The sequence below is a fragment of the Sciurus vulgaris genome (genome assembly GCF_902686455.1).
Source record: "Sciurus vulgaris genome assembly, chromosome: 13".
NCBI classification, from domain to species: domain Eukaryota; kingdom Metazoa; phylum Chordata; class Mammalia; order Rodentia; family Sciuridae; genus Sciurus; species Sciurus vulgaris.
Genome location: NC_136474.1, coordinates 48,612,833 through 48,636,923, shown reverse-complemented (window position 1 = coordinate 48,636,923; position 24,091 = coordinate 48,612,833). Strand labels below are relative to the sequence as shown.

Genomic DNA, 24,091 nt, shown 5'->3' with positions numbered 1-24,091 from the left:
TCTTGGTAATTTTCCTTTCTATGAAAAGAATTTTATAATCAAAAGAATAAACTCACCAAAATTAGATATTCTACAACTATCTGAATTTGAATTCCACTGAAACAGAAACACAGAAGTACAAAATTCAGGTAAGGAACTAATAAAGACAAAGAAATAACAAAGAAGTTTTCAAATGAGTAAAAGTTCTTATCTATGACCTTAAAAAAACTAAAGAAAAATTCACCATTTTTAAAGATTCACTTCACTGACATGCTCAAAAGAACTGTTTTTCTCCTTGTTTCAACTGCTGAATCAATTCTAGAAGTACTAATTGGTTAATTAGTTAAGTTTTTGAATAAGGTATCTGGAATGTAAAAAGAACTGTAGCCAAATTAATTACTATCTACTTCCAGAATCTAGAAGCAAATTACCAAAAAAAAAAAAAAAAAAAAAAAAAAAAGAAGAAGAAGAAGAAGAAGAAGAAGAAGAAGTTCTCTGAGGACTATGAAGAAGAAATTAGGTTCATCTTACCAACTTTTGAAATATACTATAAAATTCTACTGATTTTATCAATGTCTTACAAAAAAAAAAAAAGAATGAAACCAGAAAAATTTCAGCACTTAACTGGTCAAAATGTTTAGAAATGTTTATGTCCATCAAGAACAAGGAACCACAAGTGGCATTAATGGCATGATCAGGTAACTATATTATAAAGTTCAGTCCTTGATAAGTTAATGCCTGCAAATAATCTACCACTGTAATACGTGAATAAGCTCGATGTTTTACTAACAAAAGGGAACATAAAATATTTCGTGTTTTTACAGCTAACAACTTAGTAATACCTACTCAGAGTACATACTTCTTTATGTACCCATATGAACATACAATGCTATGGAATGTAAAGAAGTATGTATTTTTGGTAGGTAATAAGCCACCAAGAGGGAACTTTTAAATGCTAAAAGAAGCCCTGGCTTCTTTCAACATGAATGACCTTCATACGGTAAATTAACCTATTATCAAGTAGATGACCTTTAGTAATACTAACATCAAAGAAAAGGTACCTAATACTTATAGATGGAAATTAAATATCCCTACAATTTATACTTTGTAAATTAGAAGTTCTACTGAAGTAGAATTCAAATTATAATGAAACTCATTTTAAAGTTTAAAACAGTATATTTTACATTTTTTTGAGTACTCACCTGATTTAAATGACCACAACAGGGAAAACAGAATTACTAACACAAAAGAATAAGAAATACAAATGACCTATTTTCTGCCTCCATAATTTTATTAATTTAAGTATACCACATTAGTAGAGCCAAATGATTGGTAAGAAAAATAAGATAATGACAAAAGTTGACTTCACTAAAGCTTTAATGGGTATTTTTCACCTTTGGTAAGTTTATAATTATTAATATTAGAAAAAATTCTGAGCAAAAGTTTTCATTGTTTTATGTTTTCTTTGTTGACAACTATAGAAAAGAATAATTCTAGAAGATTATCTTTTAAGTAAAACTCTGTACAAAAAGAAGTGGCCCTTATCCTTTGCAAGTTCATCAAATTCTTAACACAATCTCCACATTAAATACAATGTTAAAAAGTAATTAAAACATAAGTATAAAGGGGAAAAAAATAACAAGATCCTGGGCTACCGAATAAGTCAACATGGTAACAGACTGTCAAACATTTAAAAGATTGTACTATCTTTGAATTTGCTTTCTCCAAAGGGGGCATATAAAATGAAAATAATATAATCAAGAGCCAATAACCATTTTTATTGGTTATATTTCAATTTATAGACATAATACATGTACTATATATAGTAGATTAGATATTTCAAAATACTTCTTTGTACTTTATGCAGTCTAGTGTATTTGTATACAAATAATTTGTATATTTATAAAAATTATAAATAGTAAAGTTCTTAGCAATAATCGATAATCTATTATAAAGTTAGAAAAAAGAAGACACTAGTATTCGAAATTCTTATTTATTTCCAAAGTCGTTATTTCAACTAAAATGTTTATACATGTACAAAAAGAACAGTATTAGTTTAAATTTTTGCATCAGAAATTGAAAAGAAATGAGTATGTTATATTATAGTTCATTTTCTGTTTAATAAGGTAAATACCTTATTAAATAGTCAATAGAAAGGCAATTTTCATTCCATTCAATTATGAAAAATGAATTACTCTATTATATACAGCATCACATTAAATTGCACAATTATTGGAAATTATAACAAGCATAATTTTAAAATCATGCATTTTCAAGTAAATTAAATAAAAATAAATCAAATCTTAACTCATTTAAACATATCCCTTCTGGACAGCCACAAAAAGAATGCCAGTGCTTCATATTCCATTCACTAAATACCAAAAACTAAAAATATATACCTCAGAAGTAGAGCTTATTCTATAATCTACTCAAAGGGTATTATTCTACTTATGTTTTGTAATGAACAATTATATTACTTATTCCACAAGTATAAAAGGTTTTAATAATTCTTTTTAAACATTCCAACAACTAAGTATTTCTTTTCTATAATACTGAATAGATATAATCCTTAAAAAATAAAATGATAGGCTATTCATCTATGAAGAAAAATTATAAACTGATTCCGGTGCTTACAAATTTAGCTTAACATATCAGAATATTTTCAATCACTCTTAAAATATCATATCCATCACTTAGATCAGCTGTTCATTTTTAACTGAGTACATGTTAAACTCTGGGCATCTGCTGACACTGGTGTAACTCAAACATTTCAACTGTCTCCCTGACAGGGATAACAGATGCTGACATTATCAAATGCTGTACTATTTTTTTCCCATGGTCTCTCCTTGCCCCGATATGGCCAGTGTATGAAACTGAACTGCCATCCAAAAGCACACTAGAGCAACTGGATCTGCTAAATGGCTCCCATATAACTACTAAAATTAGAAGCCAGTGTTATTGCTATCTTCAGCACTTAAGTTCAGGCAATTTAACACCTGTTTCACAAATAAATGATAGAAAGAATTGTGATACTAATTTCACCAGCAGCATGATACTTAACCACCAACAGATGCAGAATACTCTTCAGAATTATTTGAATGTTGCCCAAGTTAGTGTTGACCTTCTCCCACTTCAGTTCAAAAGACTAACTATAAAGAATATTTACTACTCTCTACATTTCACTGAGTCTTTCTTACTTTACAAACTATAATTTACCGAAGTTGTATTTCATGCAAGTGTCAACACTAAAACATGTTATAACAAACATTTAAAGTACTGATTTTCAAAGTTTAAATGGTAGGATTTTTTTCAAGTTGTATTAGCAGTTCAATGTGTGAAAAAATTGGGTACAACAGAGCCCCAGAGAGCAGCATAGCAGCATGTATTCAACAGAATACATGGTAGATTTTAGTACTCAAAATTCATTGTTTGTAGTTAAACACCACAAGTCAATGTATGATTATGTTGATAATAAGAAGTTAACTAGGAAATCTGTATTCAAAATGATGGAGAATTTAGTCAGGGAAATAGATTTTTAAAAGGGTGAAAGTACTGACCCATTGGTAACCCTATATAAGCAAAATCAAAGTAAAATAAGCTATTATGCATGGTAGTCCCTCCCAAAACCAAGTCCAAGCAATACACAGAATACATGTGTGATCTATTTATAAACCAAAGGGCAGAGGTATTTTCTTAAGGCCACTCATATTCCTCTACCCCGTCAGCAACTTGCTACTAGTCCTTAACCATACTACTAAAAAAAGAAGTGGCAGTAGAAATGTGTGACTAACATTACTCTTCCCCAACTTTCAGCTTAACTACTCAAAGAATATGGTTTACTGCCTAGAGATAAGTAGAAAACATTATTCTGAAACATATCCAAGTCTATTTGTTCTTCTAAATGTTGCTGGTTTTGATGTAAGTTATTGCTTACATTTAAGAATTCAGCAAAGCTGCTAAAACAAAGATGTACACTGGTAATTCCTTAATGCATTAACAACTTGTTAAAAGAGACTTCCAAACTGTAAGAGTAGGAAATAGTAGGAAACGCTTTCAAAATAGAAAATTTTACTTTCAGTGACTGAAGAACTGATAGGAGACTTTTAACGCTTGGAGATGGCCCATAACTATTATTTTTATAAATAAAAAGCATTTAACTGTTTTGTATCCCAAACTGGCAGCACTACAATGCTTTGCTAAAGCTGGTAAAATGGAACCAAATCGCCTCTTCAATGGATTTGGTCCCCTTCAACCAGCTGTAGCTATGCATTGATTACTACAGGAGAGACGACGGTTGATTCATGAATATCAATTACATGTCAATTAATTTCACCTTAAGTTATTCAGACTGTGGATAAAATCAAACAACTTCATTGTTAATTCTACTTGAAAGGACTATAGTAAAGATGTTTATAAAAAGCTTCACAAAAAATGTGCAAATGACTTAAGGGATTCAAATAAAATAATTTTACTTATTTATGGTGTCTTGGTATTAAATTTCTTATTCTTCAGAAAAGAAATAATAATGAAATGTAAACTATGCTTCATTATAAAAATAAAAAAACTTCTTTTAAAGAAAGGAAATATCTGAGAAATTTACCTGAAAATATCATTACAAAGCCAGTGTGGTTCACATGGACGTGTACATATTTTATATGTTAAAAAAAACTATAAAAAAAACCTTTATAACTAGGGTGTTATTAAAAAAAAAAACCCTAGAATGTTGAGTCACTCTTTCTCAAGATTAGCCTTTAATTTTATCACTATTTATTTGAACATTAGCAGAAAAAGTGAAAGGGAGATAATACACAGGATATCCTGAGGACATTTAAGCCATAAGCATACAGTTCTTCTGACCCTGAACCAAAAAGGTTTATAAATGCTCAAAAAAGAAAATTCTAAGTACTGCTATTTTTTACTCACGAAGTTATTTCAATTCTCCATACCTGTTTCCTCAGTTATAAAATGAAGATCTCTACTAATACAACATTTTGTAAAATGTTTTTTGAGTTGTAGATGGACACAATACCTTATTTTATTTGTTTTTATGTAGTGCTGAGTATCAAACCCAGTGCCTCATAAGTGCTAAAGGCGAGTACTCTATCACTAAGCCTCAACCCCAACCCTAATAAAAAATCTTATTACTCTCCTGTCTTCTTTGTTCTTTATAAAAAAATACACACACAAGTCTGTCTCAGTGGAGAAAAACTAAGGGGGAAAATGACAAGCCATTCAACATCCACCTAATTTTCTTAGTAACTGCAATAAACTATAATCTAATGTTCTTTAATAAAGAGAGAAACATTTCAGCAATTAATGGAGATTACTAATGGCAAGCAGCAGTAATTAGGAAACCCAAATGTTCACACAATCCTCAAATCCTGACCTCCTCTATTTCAAAGTGAAAACTCATCCCTAAAAGAAAGTGGGAAAAGGGACGTATATATAAATAAATATCATCACTGTATTCAAGCTACCAGAACTTCATGCTTACATTAATTACATCTCAGTTGCATTATATACAAGCATTTATTAAAATATGCACAAGACTTTCAGCTTTTTTTTTAATACAGTACTTAGCATGTTTAGAATTGTAAGGAAGAGAAAAGCACTGGACACTAAGCCAGACTTCTGCAGATTATCAAATCTTCCTATATTCAATACAGTCTCATTTACCAGACTATATTTTGGATCCAATAAACTTAAATAAAGCTATCATAATGTTCTAGAGGGAAAACAGAGTTGCTCACACATTCAATAAGATTCATCATGCATCTTTGTGGGTATAAATAAATAAGCAAATAAAAAATGTCTACAAAGGTATCATAACACAAACCTGAAAATACAAGTTATTATGAAGTAACTTGTGTTACTTTTAGCATTCAATTTATATTAAAGAACAATTATAAATAATTATGTATAAAAATACCTATATAATGTTATCAGTACCCCCAAAATACTTATTGTTTTTGCCAGCTTTGCAGAGAATATTGCTATTTTCATGCCTGTAAGGGAGCTCTAAAAACTTAAAAGCAGGTAAATACAGTAACCTCACAGAAAGTTACCTAAATAACATGCTGCTTCAAAAATCCAAAGAAATTTAGTTTTCACTGCTATCAGCAGAAATAATTTCTACTCTTGATTTAAATCAGAAATGTATGGGAAAAAAAACAAGTAGAAGATAACACAACTGAACTGCAGGGGAGAATGTCTCTATAAAAATCAAGTATCCGGCTGCGGGTATAGGTCAGCAATAGAGCACATGCCTGGCAAGCAGGAGGCCCTGGGATCAATCCCCAGCACCACTCAAAAAAAAAAAAAAAAAATGCTTATTGTTATCAGTATTATTGTTAGTTAAATGTTCCTAAAAACAAAAAATGCTGTATTAAAACATGGAACTGCTATTCTAAAGTGGAGCAAACTTTATAAAGAATGACCAAAACCAGTGTTTCATTGTGAAACTAACATTCTGAAAGAAACTAATGGCTGCCACACCTGGTGGCACACACCTATAATCCCAGCAACTGGGGACTGAGTCAGGAGTACCCCAAGTTCAAGGCCAGCCTCAGCAACTCAGCAAGACCTTGTCTCAATAAAAAATAAAAAGGGCTGAAGATGCGGCTCAGTGGTTAAGCACCCCTGGATTCAATCCCTGGTATCCAAAAAAAAAAAAAGAAAAGAAAAGAAGAAACAAATTGCCTTATTATCAACAAATATTTTTTGCTGGGCATGGTGGTGCACAGAGGCTCAGAAGGCTGAGGCAGGAGGACCATGAATTTTAAACCAAGTCTCAGCAAAAACGAGGCACTAAGCAACTCAGTGAGATCCTGTCTCTAAATAAAATGCAAAAGTGCAATGTGGCTCAGTAGTCGAGTACCCCTGAGTTCAAACCCCAATACCGTAAACAAACAAATACACAAATAAATACATACATAATTAAATAGCTTTTAATGTCTTTATCTAGTTGCTAACATATGATGAGGAAACATCGAGATCAGTTTTGAAATTTTAAAATCTATATTGATCTGAACCTTTGAAATCTAAATTTCAAAGAACATTCTTCAAAAACAGGATATCTATACACATTTTAAAGACTGGGATAATGACTTTTTTCTTTTAGAAAAGCACAACTAATAATTATTAATTCTACTGTGTTCTTGATCACTGCTGGAAAATTATTACTGCTAACTAAAAGCAAAGCAAGGAATCAGAATGGTACTTAAATTCCACATATATACATGTCCACATGTAAATTTTGTAGACTTTTCTTATATTTTAATCATAATAAATGGAAATAATTATAAGCAAATACTTGCACTGGTACTAAGTTATATTCACAATGTTGTAACTAATATACTGTAGAAAATTACATTCTAATAAATGAAAAAATCACAAAATAGCTAAGAATTATACTAAGTAAATCAATTGCAATTAAAATGGACTATACATGAAATCCAAAAGTTAAGCCATCTATCTTAAATAAGCATAACTTCAGCATAAAACAAAAATCACAAGGACAAAACTGAAAAATTGAAATTGAAGGTGATAGATTCATCAAGATAAACTATAAAATGCTCATAAACAAGGAAAAAGTGTTGGTAAATTTATTAATCATATTTAATATTGTCTCCAAAAATGGCAGGTTAAGTTCTGGGAATAATAATGTGCTATATCTGCTTTTCTAAAAACAGGAAAGGCCAAAGAAGTCAATGTTATTTTTTGTGGTTTGTATTTATTTTTAAGTAGTAAGGAGGACTGAACCCAGTGTTCACACATGCTAGGCAAGTGCTCTACCACTGAGCCACAACCCCAACCCAATAAAAATATTATAGTTTTTTATTCTGAGTTAACTAGAAAAGGTTCCTTCTGTCTTTTGACATTACTGGTCATTACAGGAAAGAAAATATGATATGAAACAGAACTCAAAACATCCCAACTTGCAATTACAACTGATACATAAGCTGAAACATCTTATGATACTCCTTGGTGTTCAAGTAAAATCACACTCTATCAACCTACAGCCACAATTACCTAAAATGTTTTATGGAGGATTAGAGAGTTTTAACTAAAACATCACTTTGTAATAGAATGAAACCATTTTTCCTTTTTTTTAAATGTCACCTGACATGAATTATTTGGCTGGAGGAATAACTGTTATATATTTCCTGGGGAATTCTTCAAGAAATAGGAAGAAAAAATATTTTTCCTGCCTAGGCCTAGCATTATTGAATATACCATGCCTACTCCCCATGAAAATGAAACAACTAAAAATATTTAAAAGACATTTGTTTCCCAAAACACTTTGATTTCTAGTTAAACTTTATGGTTTAATCCTTTATGGTTTAATACTATAAATTCCCTTAATAAAATCTCTAACCATTCTTATAACTTTATTTTTTTGTCACTTTTTTTAAGCGTGATGCTAGGATCGAACCCAATGCCTCACACCTGCTAGTACAAGCACACTACCACTGGGCCACAACCCCAGCCCTCTAACCATTCTTATCTGAAGTGATTGCTCTGTTTGAACTCAACAGTCTCCACACAAAATTCAATCTGTAATTAATCACATAATATCTTGTGAAATCTTACACTATCCTTGCTGTCAAATTAAGAGTAATGTTTATTAAGTGCTTACTCTATTCCAATCATTGTGGAGGATATACAAATGCCTATGAGCACCCACAATTTTAAAAGAAAAGATGGAAATGCAATAGTAACAGCATTTGGCAGATTATGTTACATGCAATACAAAACAAGGAAATAAAAAGCAAACAAAATAATGCCAATGATGAAACAGAGGAGGATCTGGAGGAAAGATGGCCACAATAAAGGAGACAGAGCATTCCAATGAAAGAAATGCTTAAAAAAAAAAAAAAGGAAAAAAGCAACTAGCATTATTTTAGTAAAGAAGGACAGTGTAATAAAGCAGCTAAAGGGCAAGGTAGGTAAAGGAACTTAAACTAGTGGGAGATAAAAGAAAGTAAGGCTCAGGACATTCCAGAAATGGCTTTAAATGCCAAGCCAAGATGTACAGATTTTATTAAGTATAATAGGAAACGACTAATTGAGAACAAGAAAAGGATGTCATTAGATCTATTCTTTTAGAATGGAAACTGTATGAAAAGTTAAATCCAGGAGAATATTTAGAAAGATATTGTAAGAGTCTAAATAAAAATTATAAGTATTTTATTAGGTCAATGACAATGGGAATAAAAAGAATGGAATGGATTGGAAAATTCACAGAATAAACAATTTTCAAACCAGTGCATGTTGAAATTAGTGAAAGCAGTCGAAGAACCCTTAGCAATGAGATAGCAAGGGGAATGATGAACTATACACCATTTGTGGTTAAATCATTCACTGTCCATGTGTCCTCCCTCATATATAGGTCATTAATCATAAACACTAAAGTGCTTTAAGAGCTAAGATTCTAAAGTCACACTCTATGCTCGAATTCCAGCTGCTCTTCTAATCAGCTACATAATCTCAGATAAGTAAAAGCATTGCTATAAGCTAGTCCTTACAGTCTTCATCTATAAAAATAGGATATTAATCTCTGCCCCAATTGCTACTGAAAGGTTGGGAAGGGGTGGTGCTGAAAGGATCAAAGTTTAAGACAATGCATATAAAGCACTTATCAGAGGTAATATCATCATCATCAATTTTAACTGAAGGGCACAGAACATATAATAGTATTCTGTCTCCTTCACATGAAAAAGTATAGAGTGTCAAAATATTTGTAATATTTAAAATATTCAAGGCAAAATATTTATAATATAAAAAAGATTCAAGGCAAAAATATGGTCATTCGTTTCATCCTATATTATATACCTATGTTATGGGCATCAACAAGCAACAGCAATAAAATCCTTCTATTTTCTGTGATCACCCTCTAGTGGTGATTCTAAGAAGCTTAAAAAAAGGCAAAAGCTTGGAAACATGGTATAAAAACAAGATATCAAAGAATAAGAATTCAGAATAGATAGGATTAACAAAATAAACATCAAAGTGAACATGTGCCTCAGTCATGATATGTAGGCTTGATTCAAATACAAGGAGAAGACATAAGGCAGAATTTCCTAAAATTTTAAGGTAAAGTTGTTCTAAAAAATACATTCATATAAATCTCAACATTAAGCAAAGCAAAGCATGTTCCTTTTCTGGGGACTTTGCAGATCCTTTATAAATAACATGACTGTCCAAAAGCAGTCTTTCTCAAACATTAACCAGCAAACCCTTCCTTCAGTAAAACAGCTAGTACTTCAAAAACAGTGACTAGGGTTCACCTACACTAGAAGTTTATATAACTAATTACATTGTTAATAAGGAAGTAGGTAATTTTATATTTATTTAGCTGAAAATTAAAAAGTAATTACCATGCAAATGGATAACCCTGAGAATGATTTGAAGAAACAAAAATCTCAAAATGTAATGCATTTTAATTAAATCTTTAGATATAAATGAGTATTCCTGATATTTTATACCTACATTAATATATATTTAATCACTTCATAATATTTGTATTAGTTTTAACAACTAAATAAATCATATAAAATTAATCTATCAAACAACAGCATACTCTATATATACCTTTAAAATGACATAAAATACTGAAATTATTTCCTTATAAGTCTCAGGAAAAGAGATGCAAACATAAGGAAATATTTCTATGTGGCACCTAAAATAGTAAAAGGCACCGTTTTTACCTGGGATTTCCTCTTAGTGCAGCATGATGTAGAGCATTAAATCCATTATTGTTTGTGATGGTAACATCTGCTCCAGCTTCCAAAAGAACTGCCAGGATATCATCACGTTTCTTACTTATGGCATCATGAAGAGGGGTATCACCTTCAGAATCCTTTTTTTTTTAAATTTAAAGAGACTTTCATTAGTTCACCTTCATTTAATCATTATACCTAATAGTAATATATAGAACTATTAAACAAAGAAAAGAAACAGAGGCCATATCCAATAACAATTAATAATGGTCCAATAACAATTAATAATAACAATGGTCATCCTCTGTATTAAACATGTAAATGCAGGTAAAAAACAGATACATTAAAGTCACACCATTAACTATTGTATCCCCGAAATTCTATACTGAACCTACACCAGTCTCAGGGCCCATAACAATGAGTTTAAAGTCAGTGTTTTTCAATGTTGGTTGCACTTTAGAATCTTCTGGGAGTTCTTAAAACTCCTGAGGCCCAGGCTGCTATCCATACCTACTAAATCTCTGGGGATGAGAGACAAACATCAGTAGTTTTTCAGAGCTCCAGAGACAAATACATTATGCAATGAAACGTGAGAAACATTAGCCAAAGTATTTTCAAAGGGCAAGGAAGTGACTACTTAAGTCAAAACAGACACCAGTGTAAAGGAAAATTTAATAGTAAATTAAGTTTTACTAGAATTGGCTGCCTTATTCTATAATGACAGACTGAATAAATCTATTATATATATTGTCAGGTTCTTTACAGAAAAAGGCTGACAATACAGGCAATATATTCATCTGTCCACAATAAAGGATTCCTAACCCAAGTTCGACCCAACCATCTACCTTCTATCCTGTATCTAGTGACACTGAAAATTTTCAATCTTCAATTTGACATGAGCTCTTTACATGATTAAATATCCTTCTACAGATCCCTGGTCTGTTCTGCCTTCTGATCCCCAAAACAGCTATTCCAAACTTTCAGCACTATTCTCAATTCCCTAACTCAACCCCGACTCAGACTCTCAATATATAACCTCACCTCCAATTTCTGACAAAAATGGTCAATAGATATAAATTCCCTTTTCTTCAGCAGATTAACACAACACCTCAATTCCTTCTACATCTTCCAGTCCTATCACCCACTAAGCTCACACCCTAGAACCTGTCAGTTCCTAAATGGTTGCATTTCAGAAACATTTTCTAACCACCTAGCTATAAAGACTCCTATTCTCTTAGTTCTTCAAAGTTCTCATTTCCATAACTTCTGTTCTTAATTACCTCTCTGAGATCTTATCAATTCTTTGGCTGCTGTGAGTTACCTAAATTACAAACAGATTAAGATCTCAATGATTCTCCCCTGGTTATTTTAATCAGAGTTTCCAATTTGAACAAAGTATTTTGTACATATGCAAACTGTGTTTCAAAGACCATTCTTTATTGAAAAATAATACGCTATTTCAAGCCTGTGCTGTTAAAAGATATGAGAACAATCTAAAAATGAACCTAGAAGTCTGCAAAATTATCATGTGCCATTTTATTTTGCTATTAAATTATTAAGCATTCATACCAAATTTTAACCTGACAGGCATGCACAAGATGGGCTGTTTTAACAACCAAACATGACAGTTCATGAAAACAGACTATATTTCCCTTATATATGTGGTTTAGTTCATCTAGATGCTAAACTGTGGCTGGAAAGAATTATTTCTTTGGTGATTCTTGCCTCAAAATCTAGTATCCCCAAACCTGGGAAAAAAAAAAAAATTAGTTCCCACTGTCAATCGACCTTAAAACACTATATATTTTCCAAATCAGAAAATTTCCAAAGACTATACTAATACCTAGACCAAGACTAAGATAAATTAAGTCACAATGAAGATAATTTAAATTTATTAAGTTATTATTGAGAAATTAACCTATTCTTTTAAGCTGTTGAAATTCATTGTTACAAAATAAAGTTAAATCAATGTTGATATTTTTTAATAAGTTCTCATTCTGTACCCCTCACCCTAAGCCCAATCTTTTTGACATTTTCTTTAAAAATTTTTTTCCTAAAAAGGAATAGCTGCCAATTTTATGACCTTCTATGCCTCTGGTATCCTTTACCATGACCTACTGTACAAAAAAAGAAAGGTAACAAAGGAATACCACAGAATTTAGTGCTTCCCTTTAATAGGATACTAGCAATATCTAGAAATATTATTTCTTTAAGTGTCTTACGGGGGTGGGGGGGTCTTACCTGGAGACTAGGATGACAACCAAAGTCCAATAAAGTCTTCACAACTTGAAGATGACCTTTATTGACAGCAATATGAAGTGGCGTCTGTCGACGCTTGTTGCGAGCATTCAAATCAGCACTACCCCGGTGTAGTACTTCTATAACAGCACCTTCATCTCCAAAAGCTGCATGGTGAACTGCTCTATCTCCATCTTTATCCTAAATGTTAATATTCAAATCTGAATTAGTGGATATTTAAGAAAGAGAAACAAACCTTGAAGCTTAATAACATACCAAGAACCAGAAGAATTTAAGAAAATGAAATAGTGGAGTCAACAAAATAATTAGAAATTGAACAGTGATTATCTCCAAAGGTAAATAGTAAACATAGATCAATATCATACATAAACTGAATGAGTAGTTAAATCACCAATCGTTCATTACTTCTACTTTATCAGTCATGATACTAACTCATCAGGATATTGTTAAGCTACATAAATTTTTTGTCATTTAAAAATTTTTATAAAGACTTTTTAATGACATAAAAATTATACTACATTAGTTCTTTTTTTAAAGATGTCAAACAATGTGATCTCAATTAGCTTTAAGGGGAGAAATAAACATCAACAAATTAATAGTGGTTACTGGTTACCTCTAAGTAGTGAGCATACACTCATGTATATTTGAGAACAGAAACAAAGTTTGACCCCTTTAAAAGGCAAAAATGAAGCACGAAGCAGCAAATTCCATACATCTAAAATGCCAAAACTCGTTCAGAGGAATCAAATACATTTCCCAGATCGTCTATAACAAGTATATTTCTGAAGAGATGAGAGGGCAGGAAGATCCAATTGTTAAATACCTTTTTCTTTTGGGGAGCGGTGCAAGAAGAAAACTACCTTCTAAAGGGAAAAAAAGCCTGGAATATACCATGAAAATAATGTATCTAGTTCCAACAAAAAGAAGTCTCATTACCTTCACAGAAGCAGATAGAGATAGGGTTTTATAAGGGTAATATCTTTATGTCAATACTACACTCCAAAGTTTGACACCCACAAGCAGGACTGCTCTAAAACTTCCTCCAGAGTCATGATTCCCAATCCACGCAGCTAGTCCCTGATGGACTCCCTAGTTTTTGCAAAGAATTTGAAAAATCCATGTCACACAAGATCATCTAAACTACTTTTCAAAGACAAACAAAAAAAACTGTTATGATTAAATACATTAAAAAAACCAAATCATTCAAAACAGTTACTAAATTCAAAAGTTTTTGATCTATTGTCTCAAACATAAAGGCAAAATCACTTGTGTAGGAATCTGCAACAGTTGTACAACCATTCTTTTTTTTGGGGGGGGCAGGGTGCTGGGGATCGAACTCAGGGCCTTGTGCTTGCAAGGCAAGCACTCTACCGACTGAGCTACCTCTCCAGCCCCTCAACCATTCTTAAAAAGGCAGTAAATTCGACTTTGGGAACTTTCTACCTTACTAGTATTTCCAACTGAATTAATTTAGGAGTTTCTGTTACCTAGAAATCAAGAATGAAGGAACTGGAAAACAACCACATAAAAGATTTAAGATTCAACTCTTGTGCTTCTAAGCTGCATTATCCCAGAAAAACATTATGCCATTATCCCAGAAAAACAAGTACACACTCATACATACACACATACATATACACACCTTTATATTTACACATTTCAGTATCTCTGAATCCTAGAATTAAGATTTTTCCAATCTGAAATCTGAATTTTTTCCTATTAAAAGTTTTAAGTTTATCATATAGTTACCCTTCCCTTGAAAACAGGAACATCACACACAGTCCAGCAAGGTAGAACATGACTAGAATTCCAGCTACTCAGGATACTGAATCAGCAGGAGAATTTATAAGTTTCAAGCTATCCTGAGTAACTTAGACCCTGGCTCAAAATAAAAATAATACTGTGAATGTAATTGAGTGGTAGAACACTTGCCTAGCATGTGTGAGGCCCTTGGTTTAACCCCCAATAATGTGAAATAAAACAAATAAACAAAAAGGAGTATCAATTCACTAACACTGACTAAAAACAGTAACTGTTTATAAAGTTACCATATATTTATGGTTGTTAGAATACCACTATGGAAACATTTTTATGCAGTTCCCATCAACAGTTTATTCATGTAAAATCAAACACTAAGAAATTAAAAACCTCGATATTCATGTATGTCAAAAAGAAATACAGTAAAAATTTAAAAGATTATGAAATATGCATATATACACTAGGATACTCCAATTAAATTATTTTCATGTCTCTCTTCTAAAGTAGAAAACCAGATTTGTACCACGGTCTTAAGTAGTAAGTCTTGTTGCTTTCTTCTGAATCCATCTTAAGTACTCCAAATAAACCTAACACAGGTTACACCCAGGTTACACACAGTTTACACAGGTCACTATTAAGTGATGTCAAATAAGAATTACAAGGGACAAGAGTAAAACAACTTCACAAGGTTATATCAAAGAGTCTGTAAAACAGCCACAAATTAAATCTCAAACTGATGTCTACTCTTCTGCTCCCTTCTCTCTCCTCTCAACCCTCAAAATTCTACTCTTGTACCAGTCTTCCCCATCTTGGCTGAGAGAACCACAGACCATATGGTCCACAAAATCAGTATCCATAAATCATATTCATCTACTACTTCTGAGTGTCTATATTCATTTACCACAGTCTATATAGCTTTTATTCCCCAAATGATGCTCAAACTATTCTCTTCTCCAACTCTACCACAAATTCAGACCTTCACTCTTACTCATCTGAATTAATCTCACCTTGTGTTCACTGCATTCTTACCTCAAACTATTTTTTCATACCCAAGGCAAAATCCTCTATAAAACACAAATCTGATATTTAAAACTCTTAAGTCTCTTTACTACTGGGGGGAGAAAAAAAAAAAACAAAACTCTAGGTTTACTTCTGTTTCTTTTTGTTATTGATTTTTAACTTCATTCCATTATGGTCAGAAGATACTTTGTAAGACGTTCATCTTCTTTAATCTACTGAGACTTAATCTGGGACTACTGTGGTCTGCGTATGATTTGTCCCCCAAAGGCTCATGTGCTGAAAGCTTGCTCTCTGGTGTTACAGTATTGACAGGTAATGGATGTTTAAGAGATGGGTGCCACCCTCATGAAGGGATTTATCCAGGTCTCAATGAAGTGAATTAGTTCCCAAGAAAACAGGATGTTATAAAAGAAGAAGCCTAGTTTCTCCAGGCTCTTCTTGCTTCCTCTCTCACCATTTGATCTACCCCTGTCTCTCACCTTGGGATACATTTTCCTTCTCCCCTCATCTTAATCTTTTGACATTCATGCTTTAAACAGCATTGGCTTTTTTGGGTGTGGGGAGGTCTCTAATAGCAACTCGAATTAATGTGTATCCCTGGATATTATGGACACCTAAAGTCATTTCACTGCTTATTATTTTGAATCCTGATTTGTGTTTAACAAAATAATTCCTTTAAACTAGCCAATCTTGAAGCCCACCTACCCTTTCCATTTCAGTTTTACAGTTAGAAAAACAGTTTTTGCCATTCTGTTGTCATTAATGATAAGAATAATTAAACAGAAGCATTTGTTTCTTGAAAAACTGCACTACTTCCAACACTTGGAAATAAGTGTTTACTGGTAATGCCAACAACTTAAATTCCTACAGTGTTGTATAACAATGGTATCATAATCATTTCTCTTAATCCACATTGCAACTCTTTATCACAAATGAGGAAATTCAATTTTTTACCAATTAACTTTTTACCCAGTAACTTTCTAGCAGCAAAAATACAATAGATAAAGTCTATTATTATTCCCTACTACCAATCCTCTGCATTCAAAGCAGTTTTCATTAACCCTAAATGATAAAAATCACCCCACGTTTCCTGATAAGCATATTTTTGTACCATGTGAAAACATCAAAAAAGGCATGTTCTTGAAGTGGTCATCCATCTAAACCTCCATACCTTTACTCTTATTAAAAAATAAATAAATAAATACTGAGTCCCTGGCAGAGCCAAAATTAGCTCACCTATTATAAACATACCTAACTTCTCACCGTCCTTGATGCCTTTACCTATACATTAAGGAGGACACAAAATATAATCCTACTGTACTCAGTAGGTCATACCTGGAAACAACCAATTTTCCAAAATAGCTCTCTGAGTTTTCCCTAAGAAAAAGAAATAGGGAAAAATGTAATCTTATATACTCCACACTATTTAGTTTGATAACAGCTTAAATCAACTGAAAAATCTAAAACAGTCATCTAAATAAGGGGCTAGCTAACTTCTCTGTAAAAGGCCAGAAAATATGTTTGTTTAGATTTTATAGGTCATGTGATCTCTTATCAAAACTAAAAGGCTACTTAACTCTGTAGCTATGCTGAAAAGCATTCGTAGATAATACATAAGTAAATGGTTGTGCTGTTTTTCAAAAAACATTTACAACACGTTCTGGATTAAGTTTGTTGGTTATACTGGGGTATACAAACCCCAATCTATACCGTGTTGAGCTCACTTCCTGAAGCAGATGAAAAAAATGAAATGTTACAAAAATAAGATAACCAGAGATAGAAGCCTTTTCCTTCTCAGTTTTAGAGTTATAAAACTGTATTCCAAAAATTTTTAATGAAATTGAATTTTTAAAAATCAACATTTTCATCTCTAGGTATAATAAAAAGTATACTAACGTTTACAAGACTCCTTATATTTTAGGATACATACTATAATAATAAAATAATGAGATATTTATAGCTGTTTCAAAACAATTCAGTGTAGGAAATGGAAAGTAAAGGATATAGATAAAACAAAACTTGCCATTAATAATAACTAATTCTGTGTAATACAGGTACACAGAATTCATTATACTATTTTTTTCAAGTGCTTAAAATTTCCAATAATAAAAAGATTAATAAAACTAAATTATTTTATAAACTTGGCTAATGAATCACAAATTTAAGTGCACTTGCAAAATAAGCTATTTTCTTAACTTCAGTTCTATCAACATTTTAGGCCAGGTTACTGTTGTGAGACCTACCCTGCACATTGTAGGATACTTAATATCATCCTTACCTTGCAACCAATAGATGTCAGTAGTAAATCCCCTACCCCCACCCAGTGTAACAATCAAACATGTCTCCAGACATTTCCAAAAGCTCCCCTGTAGGAAAAAAATACCCCTGCGTGAGAACTACTGTTTTTAAAATGAATTATACTGCTGTCATTTTAATAGACTGTTAATTTTTATATCCTAGGGGGAAAAAAATGAGACTTTAATGAATTTTTGTTCTAATCTTGGGCCATGAGTTGTATTTACATTTAAATTCAACTTTGAAATGTATTTTCCTTTCTGAATTGGGGAAGTGTCATTAAATTTAACCTGACAAGTAAATACCCCTTTCTCACTCTACTTTTACAAATTACATCCATCTACAATGTTTTTTAAAACAGAAAATGTACATAATGAAAATCTAAATGAGGAGTATGGTATAAATTTCCACAAATTCACTGTTCTAGTTAACATAATTGACAAACTGAAAGGTAAGTTATTTACAAACATCTGGCCTACTGATCCTCACTCTAACATCAATCTTATATGTTCACAGCATTAATTAACCATTTGTTCTATATATGAATTAAATTAAGTAGAGGAAAAAAGGAAAGAAAATCTACTCTTGAAAAACAATGCCAATTTCATTCCCAACTCTATAGGTGCACCCCATTTTGAAGAGGCTCTCATCTGAACAGAAATCTCCAGATACATAAATCAATGTGCAGTCCCATGTTGGCAGTTTTAGTGATTAACTTCTGAATCAGAAAGTATACTTTTGAAAAAATAAGGCAAAAAGAAATGTAATTTTGTTAGCCTTTTGCTTTACTGTCTATAATCAAAAGGACTTTAGTATTTCATTAGTTTTTGATATTACAGTTTCTGGATTCATTAAATTTTTAAAAATGAGGTATTCAGTCAGCAAATTTCACTCCATTTTCCCAAATCAAACTAAAACAATAACAAAAAATTTAATTGCCTTTCACTTAAAAAATGCTGAATTTAATGTAAGCCTTTACTGCACCATAAAAAAAAACAAAAACAAAAAAACCTTAGAACACACATTTAGGTTCCTAAATTCACATCCAAGAATATGCAACTAAAACAAACTACTACAAAATAAAAATTAACTTTGTATATCTCATTCATAAAAATATCACAGTAATAAAACTAGTGGTAATTTAAAATCCAATAAATTTCTAATGTGGTAATTTAAATTCCAAGCTCTTTCTGGGCAACAGTAATTCCAACCAAGATGAATTGTTTACCTCTGAAACACCATAGGCTCTTTATAAGTTGTCCAACAATTCAAAATACAAACAATGAGATGGGGGGAAAAAACCACAAAAGGAACATATAACTAGAAATGTGTATCTTTTCAAATGTGTTAAGGTTTTTTAATTCATAAAAATACATTGGTCCACCAGATGAGAGATGTTTTTTTTTAAGTTGTTGATGGACCTTTTATTCATCTGTTTATAAGCAGTGCTGAGAATCGAACACAGTGCCTCACACATGTAAGGCAAATGCTCAACCACTGGGTCACAACCCCAGCCCCAGATGGGAGAATCTTTTGGACAGAACTATAATATCCTGCCTAAGCTAAATTTGCTAGATTCTGGCTTACTCAAAATAATCTTGCATGACGCGAAAGCAAATATAATCCTAATAAATATTTAGTATGAGGTGATAGTTAACAAAGCAAGCAACCCTTTTATACACATACAGATTCCCAACTGAAATTCCAATGATAATAAGAAATATTTATTTCCCTTTTATAAGAATATATCCAAAGATAAATGTATATATGTACAATGATAAGCAGGCACTGTAAACTTCAAAGATCCACACTAAGATCAAGAAATAAGTCTATACAAACACAAATTGACAAAAAAAAAGAATTATCTCTGAGTATCACAGAGATCAGAAAAGACCTTGACTCAAGAACATCTGTGTTCCCTTTCCCTCAAGGTACCTAGTATGATTCTTTTTTTTTTTTTTTTAACATCATCATGCATTTTTATTAAAATATTCAAGGTGTCACTTAAATATTAGTTTTTTTATTTATTTTAATTAAAAATCATAAATTTACATAGGGCAATGTTGTTTGATTCATTCTGTTATTTTTTCCCTTCCCCCCCACCCCTCCTTTCCCTCTATACAGTCCTTCCTTATTCCATTCTTACCACCCTCCTTATCCCTAACCCTAAACCTAACCCTAACCCTAACGCTAAACCCTCCTACCCCCCCCTTATATGTCCTCATCCGCTTATCAGCGAGATCATTCGTCCTTTACTTTTTTGAGATTGGCTTATCTCACTTAGCATGATATCCTCTAATTTCTTCCATTTGCCTGCAAATGCCATAATTTTATCATTCTTCATGGTGGAGTAATATTCCATTGTATATATGCGCCACAGTTTCTTTATCCATTCATCAACTGAAGGGCATCTAGGTTGGTTCCACAATCTGGCTATGGTGAATTGAGCAGCTATGAACACTGATGTGGCTGTATCTCTGTAGTATGCTGATTTTAAGTCCTTTGGGTATAGGCCAAGGAGTGGGATAGCTGGGTCAAATGGTGGTTCCATTCCAAGCTTTCTGAGGAATCTCCATACTGCTTTCCAGAGTGGCTGCACTAATTTGCAACCCCACCAGCAATGTATAAGTGTACCTTTTTCCCCACATCCTCGCCAACACCTATTGTTGCTTGTGTTCTTGATAATCGCCATTCTAATTGGGGTGAGATGAAATCTTAGGATAGTTTTGATTTGCACTTCTCTTATTACTAAAGATATTGAACATTTTTTCATATATCTGTTGATTGCTTGCACATCTTCTTCTGTGAAGTGTCTGTTCATTTCCTTAGGCCATTTGTTGATTGGATAATTTGTATTCTTGGTGTAGAGTTTTTTGAGTACTTTATATATTCTGGAAATTAGCGCTCTATCTGAAGTATGAGTGGCAAAGATATTCTCCCACTCTGTAGGCTCTCTCTTCACATTACTCATAGTTTCCTTTGCTGAGAGAAAGCTATTTAGTTTGAATCTATCCCAGTGGTTGATTCTAGCTTTTATTTCTTGTGCTATGGGAGTCCTGTTAAGGAAGTCTGATCCTAAGGCAACAAGGTGACGATTTGGACCTACTTTTTCTTCTATAAGATGCAGGGTCTCTGGTCTGATTCCGAGGTCCTTGATCCATTTTGAGTTGAGTTTTGTGCAGGGTGAGAGATAGGGGTTTAATTTCATTCTGTTGCATATGGTTTTCCAAGCACCATTTGTTGAAGAGGCTATCTTTTCTCCATTGCATATTTTTGGCCCCTTTGTCTACTATGAGAAAATTGTACCTATTTGGGTTTGTGTCCATGTCCTCTATTCTGTACCATTGATCTACCTGTCTATTTTGGTACCAATACCATGCCGTTTTTGTTACTATTGCTTTGTAATAGAGTTGAATATCTGGTATTGTGATACTCCCTGCTTTGCTCTTTTTGCTCTTTCTACTGAGGATTGCTTTAGCTATTCTGGGTTTCTTATTCTTCCAGATGAATTTCATAATTGCTTGCTCTATTTCTGTAAGGTACATCATTGGGATTTTAATTGAAATTGCACTGAATCTGTATAACACTTTTGGCAGTATGGCCATTTTGACAATATTAATTCTGCCTATCCAAGAACATGGGAGATCTTTCCATCTTCTAAGGTTTTCTTTAATTTCTTTCTTTAGTGTTCTATAGTTCTCATTGTAGAGGTCTTTCACTCTTTTGTGAGATTGATTCCCAAGTATTTTATTTTTTTCGATGCTATTGTGAACAGGGTAGTTTTCCTAATTTCCCTTTCTGAAGATTCATCACTTATGTATAAAAATGCATTGGATTTATGAGCATTGATCTTGTAACCTGCTACTTTACTGAATTCACTTATGAGTTCTAAAAGTTTTCTGGTGGAATTTCCAGGTTCCTCTAAATATATAATCATGTCATCAGCGAACAGGGATAGTTTGAGTTCTTCTTTTCCAATTCATATCCCTTTAATTTCTTTGGTTTGTCTAATTGCTCTGGCTAGAGCATCAAGAACGATGTTGAATAAAAGTGGTGAAAGAGGGCATCCCTGTCTTGTTCCAGTTTTTAGGGGGAATGCTTTCAGTTTTTCACCATTTAGAATGATATTGGCAATGGGCTTAGCATAGATGGCCTTTACAATGTTAAGGAATGTTCCCACTACCCCAATTTTTTCTAGTGTTTTGAGCATGAAGGGATGCTGTATTTTATCAAATGCTTTTTCTGCATCTAGTGAAATAATCATTTAATTCTTAACTTTAAGTCTGTTGATATGGTGAATGACATTTATTGATTTCCGGATGTTGAACCAACCTTGCATCCCTGGGATAAAACCCACTTGATCATGGTGCACTATCTTTTTAATATATTTTTGAATGCAATTTGCTAAAATTTTGTTGAGAATTTTTGCATCGATGTTCATTAAGGATATTGGTCTGAAATTTTCTTTCCTTGATGTGTCTTTGTCTGGTTTAGGTATCAGGGTGATATTGGCTTCATAGAATGAGTTTGGGTGGGTTCCCTCCTCTTCTATTTCATGGAATACTTTGAGGAGTATTGGAATGAGCTCTTCTTTAAAGGTTTTGTAGAACTCGGCTGAAAATTCATCTGGTCCCGAACTTTTCTTTGTTGGTAGGCTTTTGATGACCTCTTCTATTTCACTGCTTGAAATTGATTTATTTAAGTTGTGTATGTCCTCCTCGTTCAGTTTAGGTAATTCATATGTCTCTAGAAACTTGTTGATGTCTTTGAGGTTTTCTGTTTTGTTGGAGTATAGATTTTCAAAATAGCTTTTAATTACGTTTTGTATTTCACTCGTGTCTGTTGTGATATTTCCTTGTTCATTCCAAATTTTAGTAATTTGAGTTTTCTCCCTTTCTCTTTATTAGTGTGGCTAAGGATTTATCAATTTTGTTTATTTTTTCAAAGAACCAACTATTTATTTTGTTAATTTTTCCGATTGTTTCTTTTGTTTCAATTTTGTTGATTTGGGCTCTGATTTTAACTATTTCCTGTCTTCTACTACTTTTGGTGTTGGTCTGCTCTTCTTTTTCCAGGGCTTTGAGCTGTAGTGTTAAGTCATTTATTTGTTGATTTCTACTTCTTTTTTTGAATGCACTCCATGAAATAAATCTTCCTCTAAGTACTGCTTTCATAGTGTCCCAGAGATTTTGATATGATGTGTCTTTGTTCTCGTTTACTTCTAAGAATTTTTTTATTTCCCTCCTGATGTCTTCTGTTATCCATTCATCATATAATAGTGTATTATTTAATCTCCAGGTATTGGAGAAGTTTCTGTTTTTTATTCTGTCATTTATTTCTAATTTCAATCTATTATGATCTGATAGAGTACAAGGTAGTATTCTCTATCTTCTTGTATTTGCTAACAGTAGCTTTGTGGCATAAGACATGGTCTATTTTAGAGAAGGATCCATGTGTTGCTGAGAAGAAAGTGTATTCGTTCTTTGTTGGATGGTATATTCTATAGAAGTCAGTTAAGTCTAAATTGTTGATTGTGTTATTGAGATCTATGGTTTCTTTATTCAATTTTTGTTTGGACGATCTATCCAGCGGTGAGAGAGGTGTGTTCAAATCACCTAGTATTATTGTGTTGTGGTCTCTTTGATTTCTGGAATTGAGAAGGATTTGTTTGACGTACATGGATGAGCCAATGTTCGGAGCATAGATGTTTATGATTGTTATGTCTTGCTGATTTATGCTTCCCTTAAGCAGTATGTAATGTCCTTCTTTATCCCTTCTGACTAGTTTTGGCTTGAAGTCCACATTATCTGAAATGAGGATGGATACTCCAGCTTTTTTGCTGTGTCCGTGTGCATGGTATGTTTTTTTCCCATTCTTTCACTTTTAGTCTATGGATGTCTCTTTCTATGAGATGAGTCTCTTGCAGGCAGTAAATTGTTGGATTTTCCTTTTTAATCCATTCTGCCAGTCTATGTCTTTTGATTGATAAGTTCAGGCCATTAACATTCAGGGTTATTATTGTGATATGATTTGTATTACCAGTCATTTGACTCATTTTT

The 24,091-nt window shown here is 32.5% G+C and overlaps 1 protein-coding gene and 1 long non-coding RNA gene across 5 annotated transcripts in view; one reads left to right on the top strand and one right to left on the bottom strand.

Moving 5' to 3' along the window:
• Positions 1-24,091, bottom strand: part of MIB1 (MIB E3 ubiquitin protein ligase 1) — a 132,334-nt gene that overhangs the window by 36,439 nt on the left and 71,804 nt on the right. Inside the window, exons 11-12 of the mRNA XM_079108293.1 lie at positions 12,942-13,139; positions 10,689-10,840 (exon numbers count right to left, since the gene is read on the bottom strand). Of these exons, the coding sequence (XP_078964419.1) occupies positions 10,689-10,840; positions 12,942-13,139 (350 nt within the window). The remainder of the gene's footprint in view (positions 1-10,688; positions 10,841-12,941; positions 13,140-24,091) is intronic.
• The window catches only part of LOC306642540, a 39,952-nt gene that overhangs the window by 1,765 nt on the left and 14,096 nt on the right, over positions 1-24,091 (top strand). Inside the window, exons 3-4 of one of the 4 annotated variants that reach the window (XR_013758572.1) lie at positions 393-677; positions 5,033-5,051. This is a non-coding gene — a long non-coding RNA (uncharacterized lncRNA). Of the gene's footprint in view, positions 1-392; positions 4,457-5,032; positions 5,052-24,091 lie in introns of those variants that run through there. The other 3 variants (XR_013758573.1, XR_013758571.1, XR_013758574.1) reach the window with 3 other exon arrangements.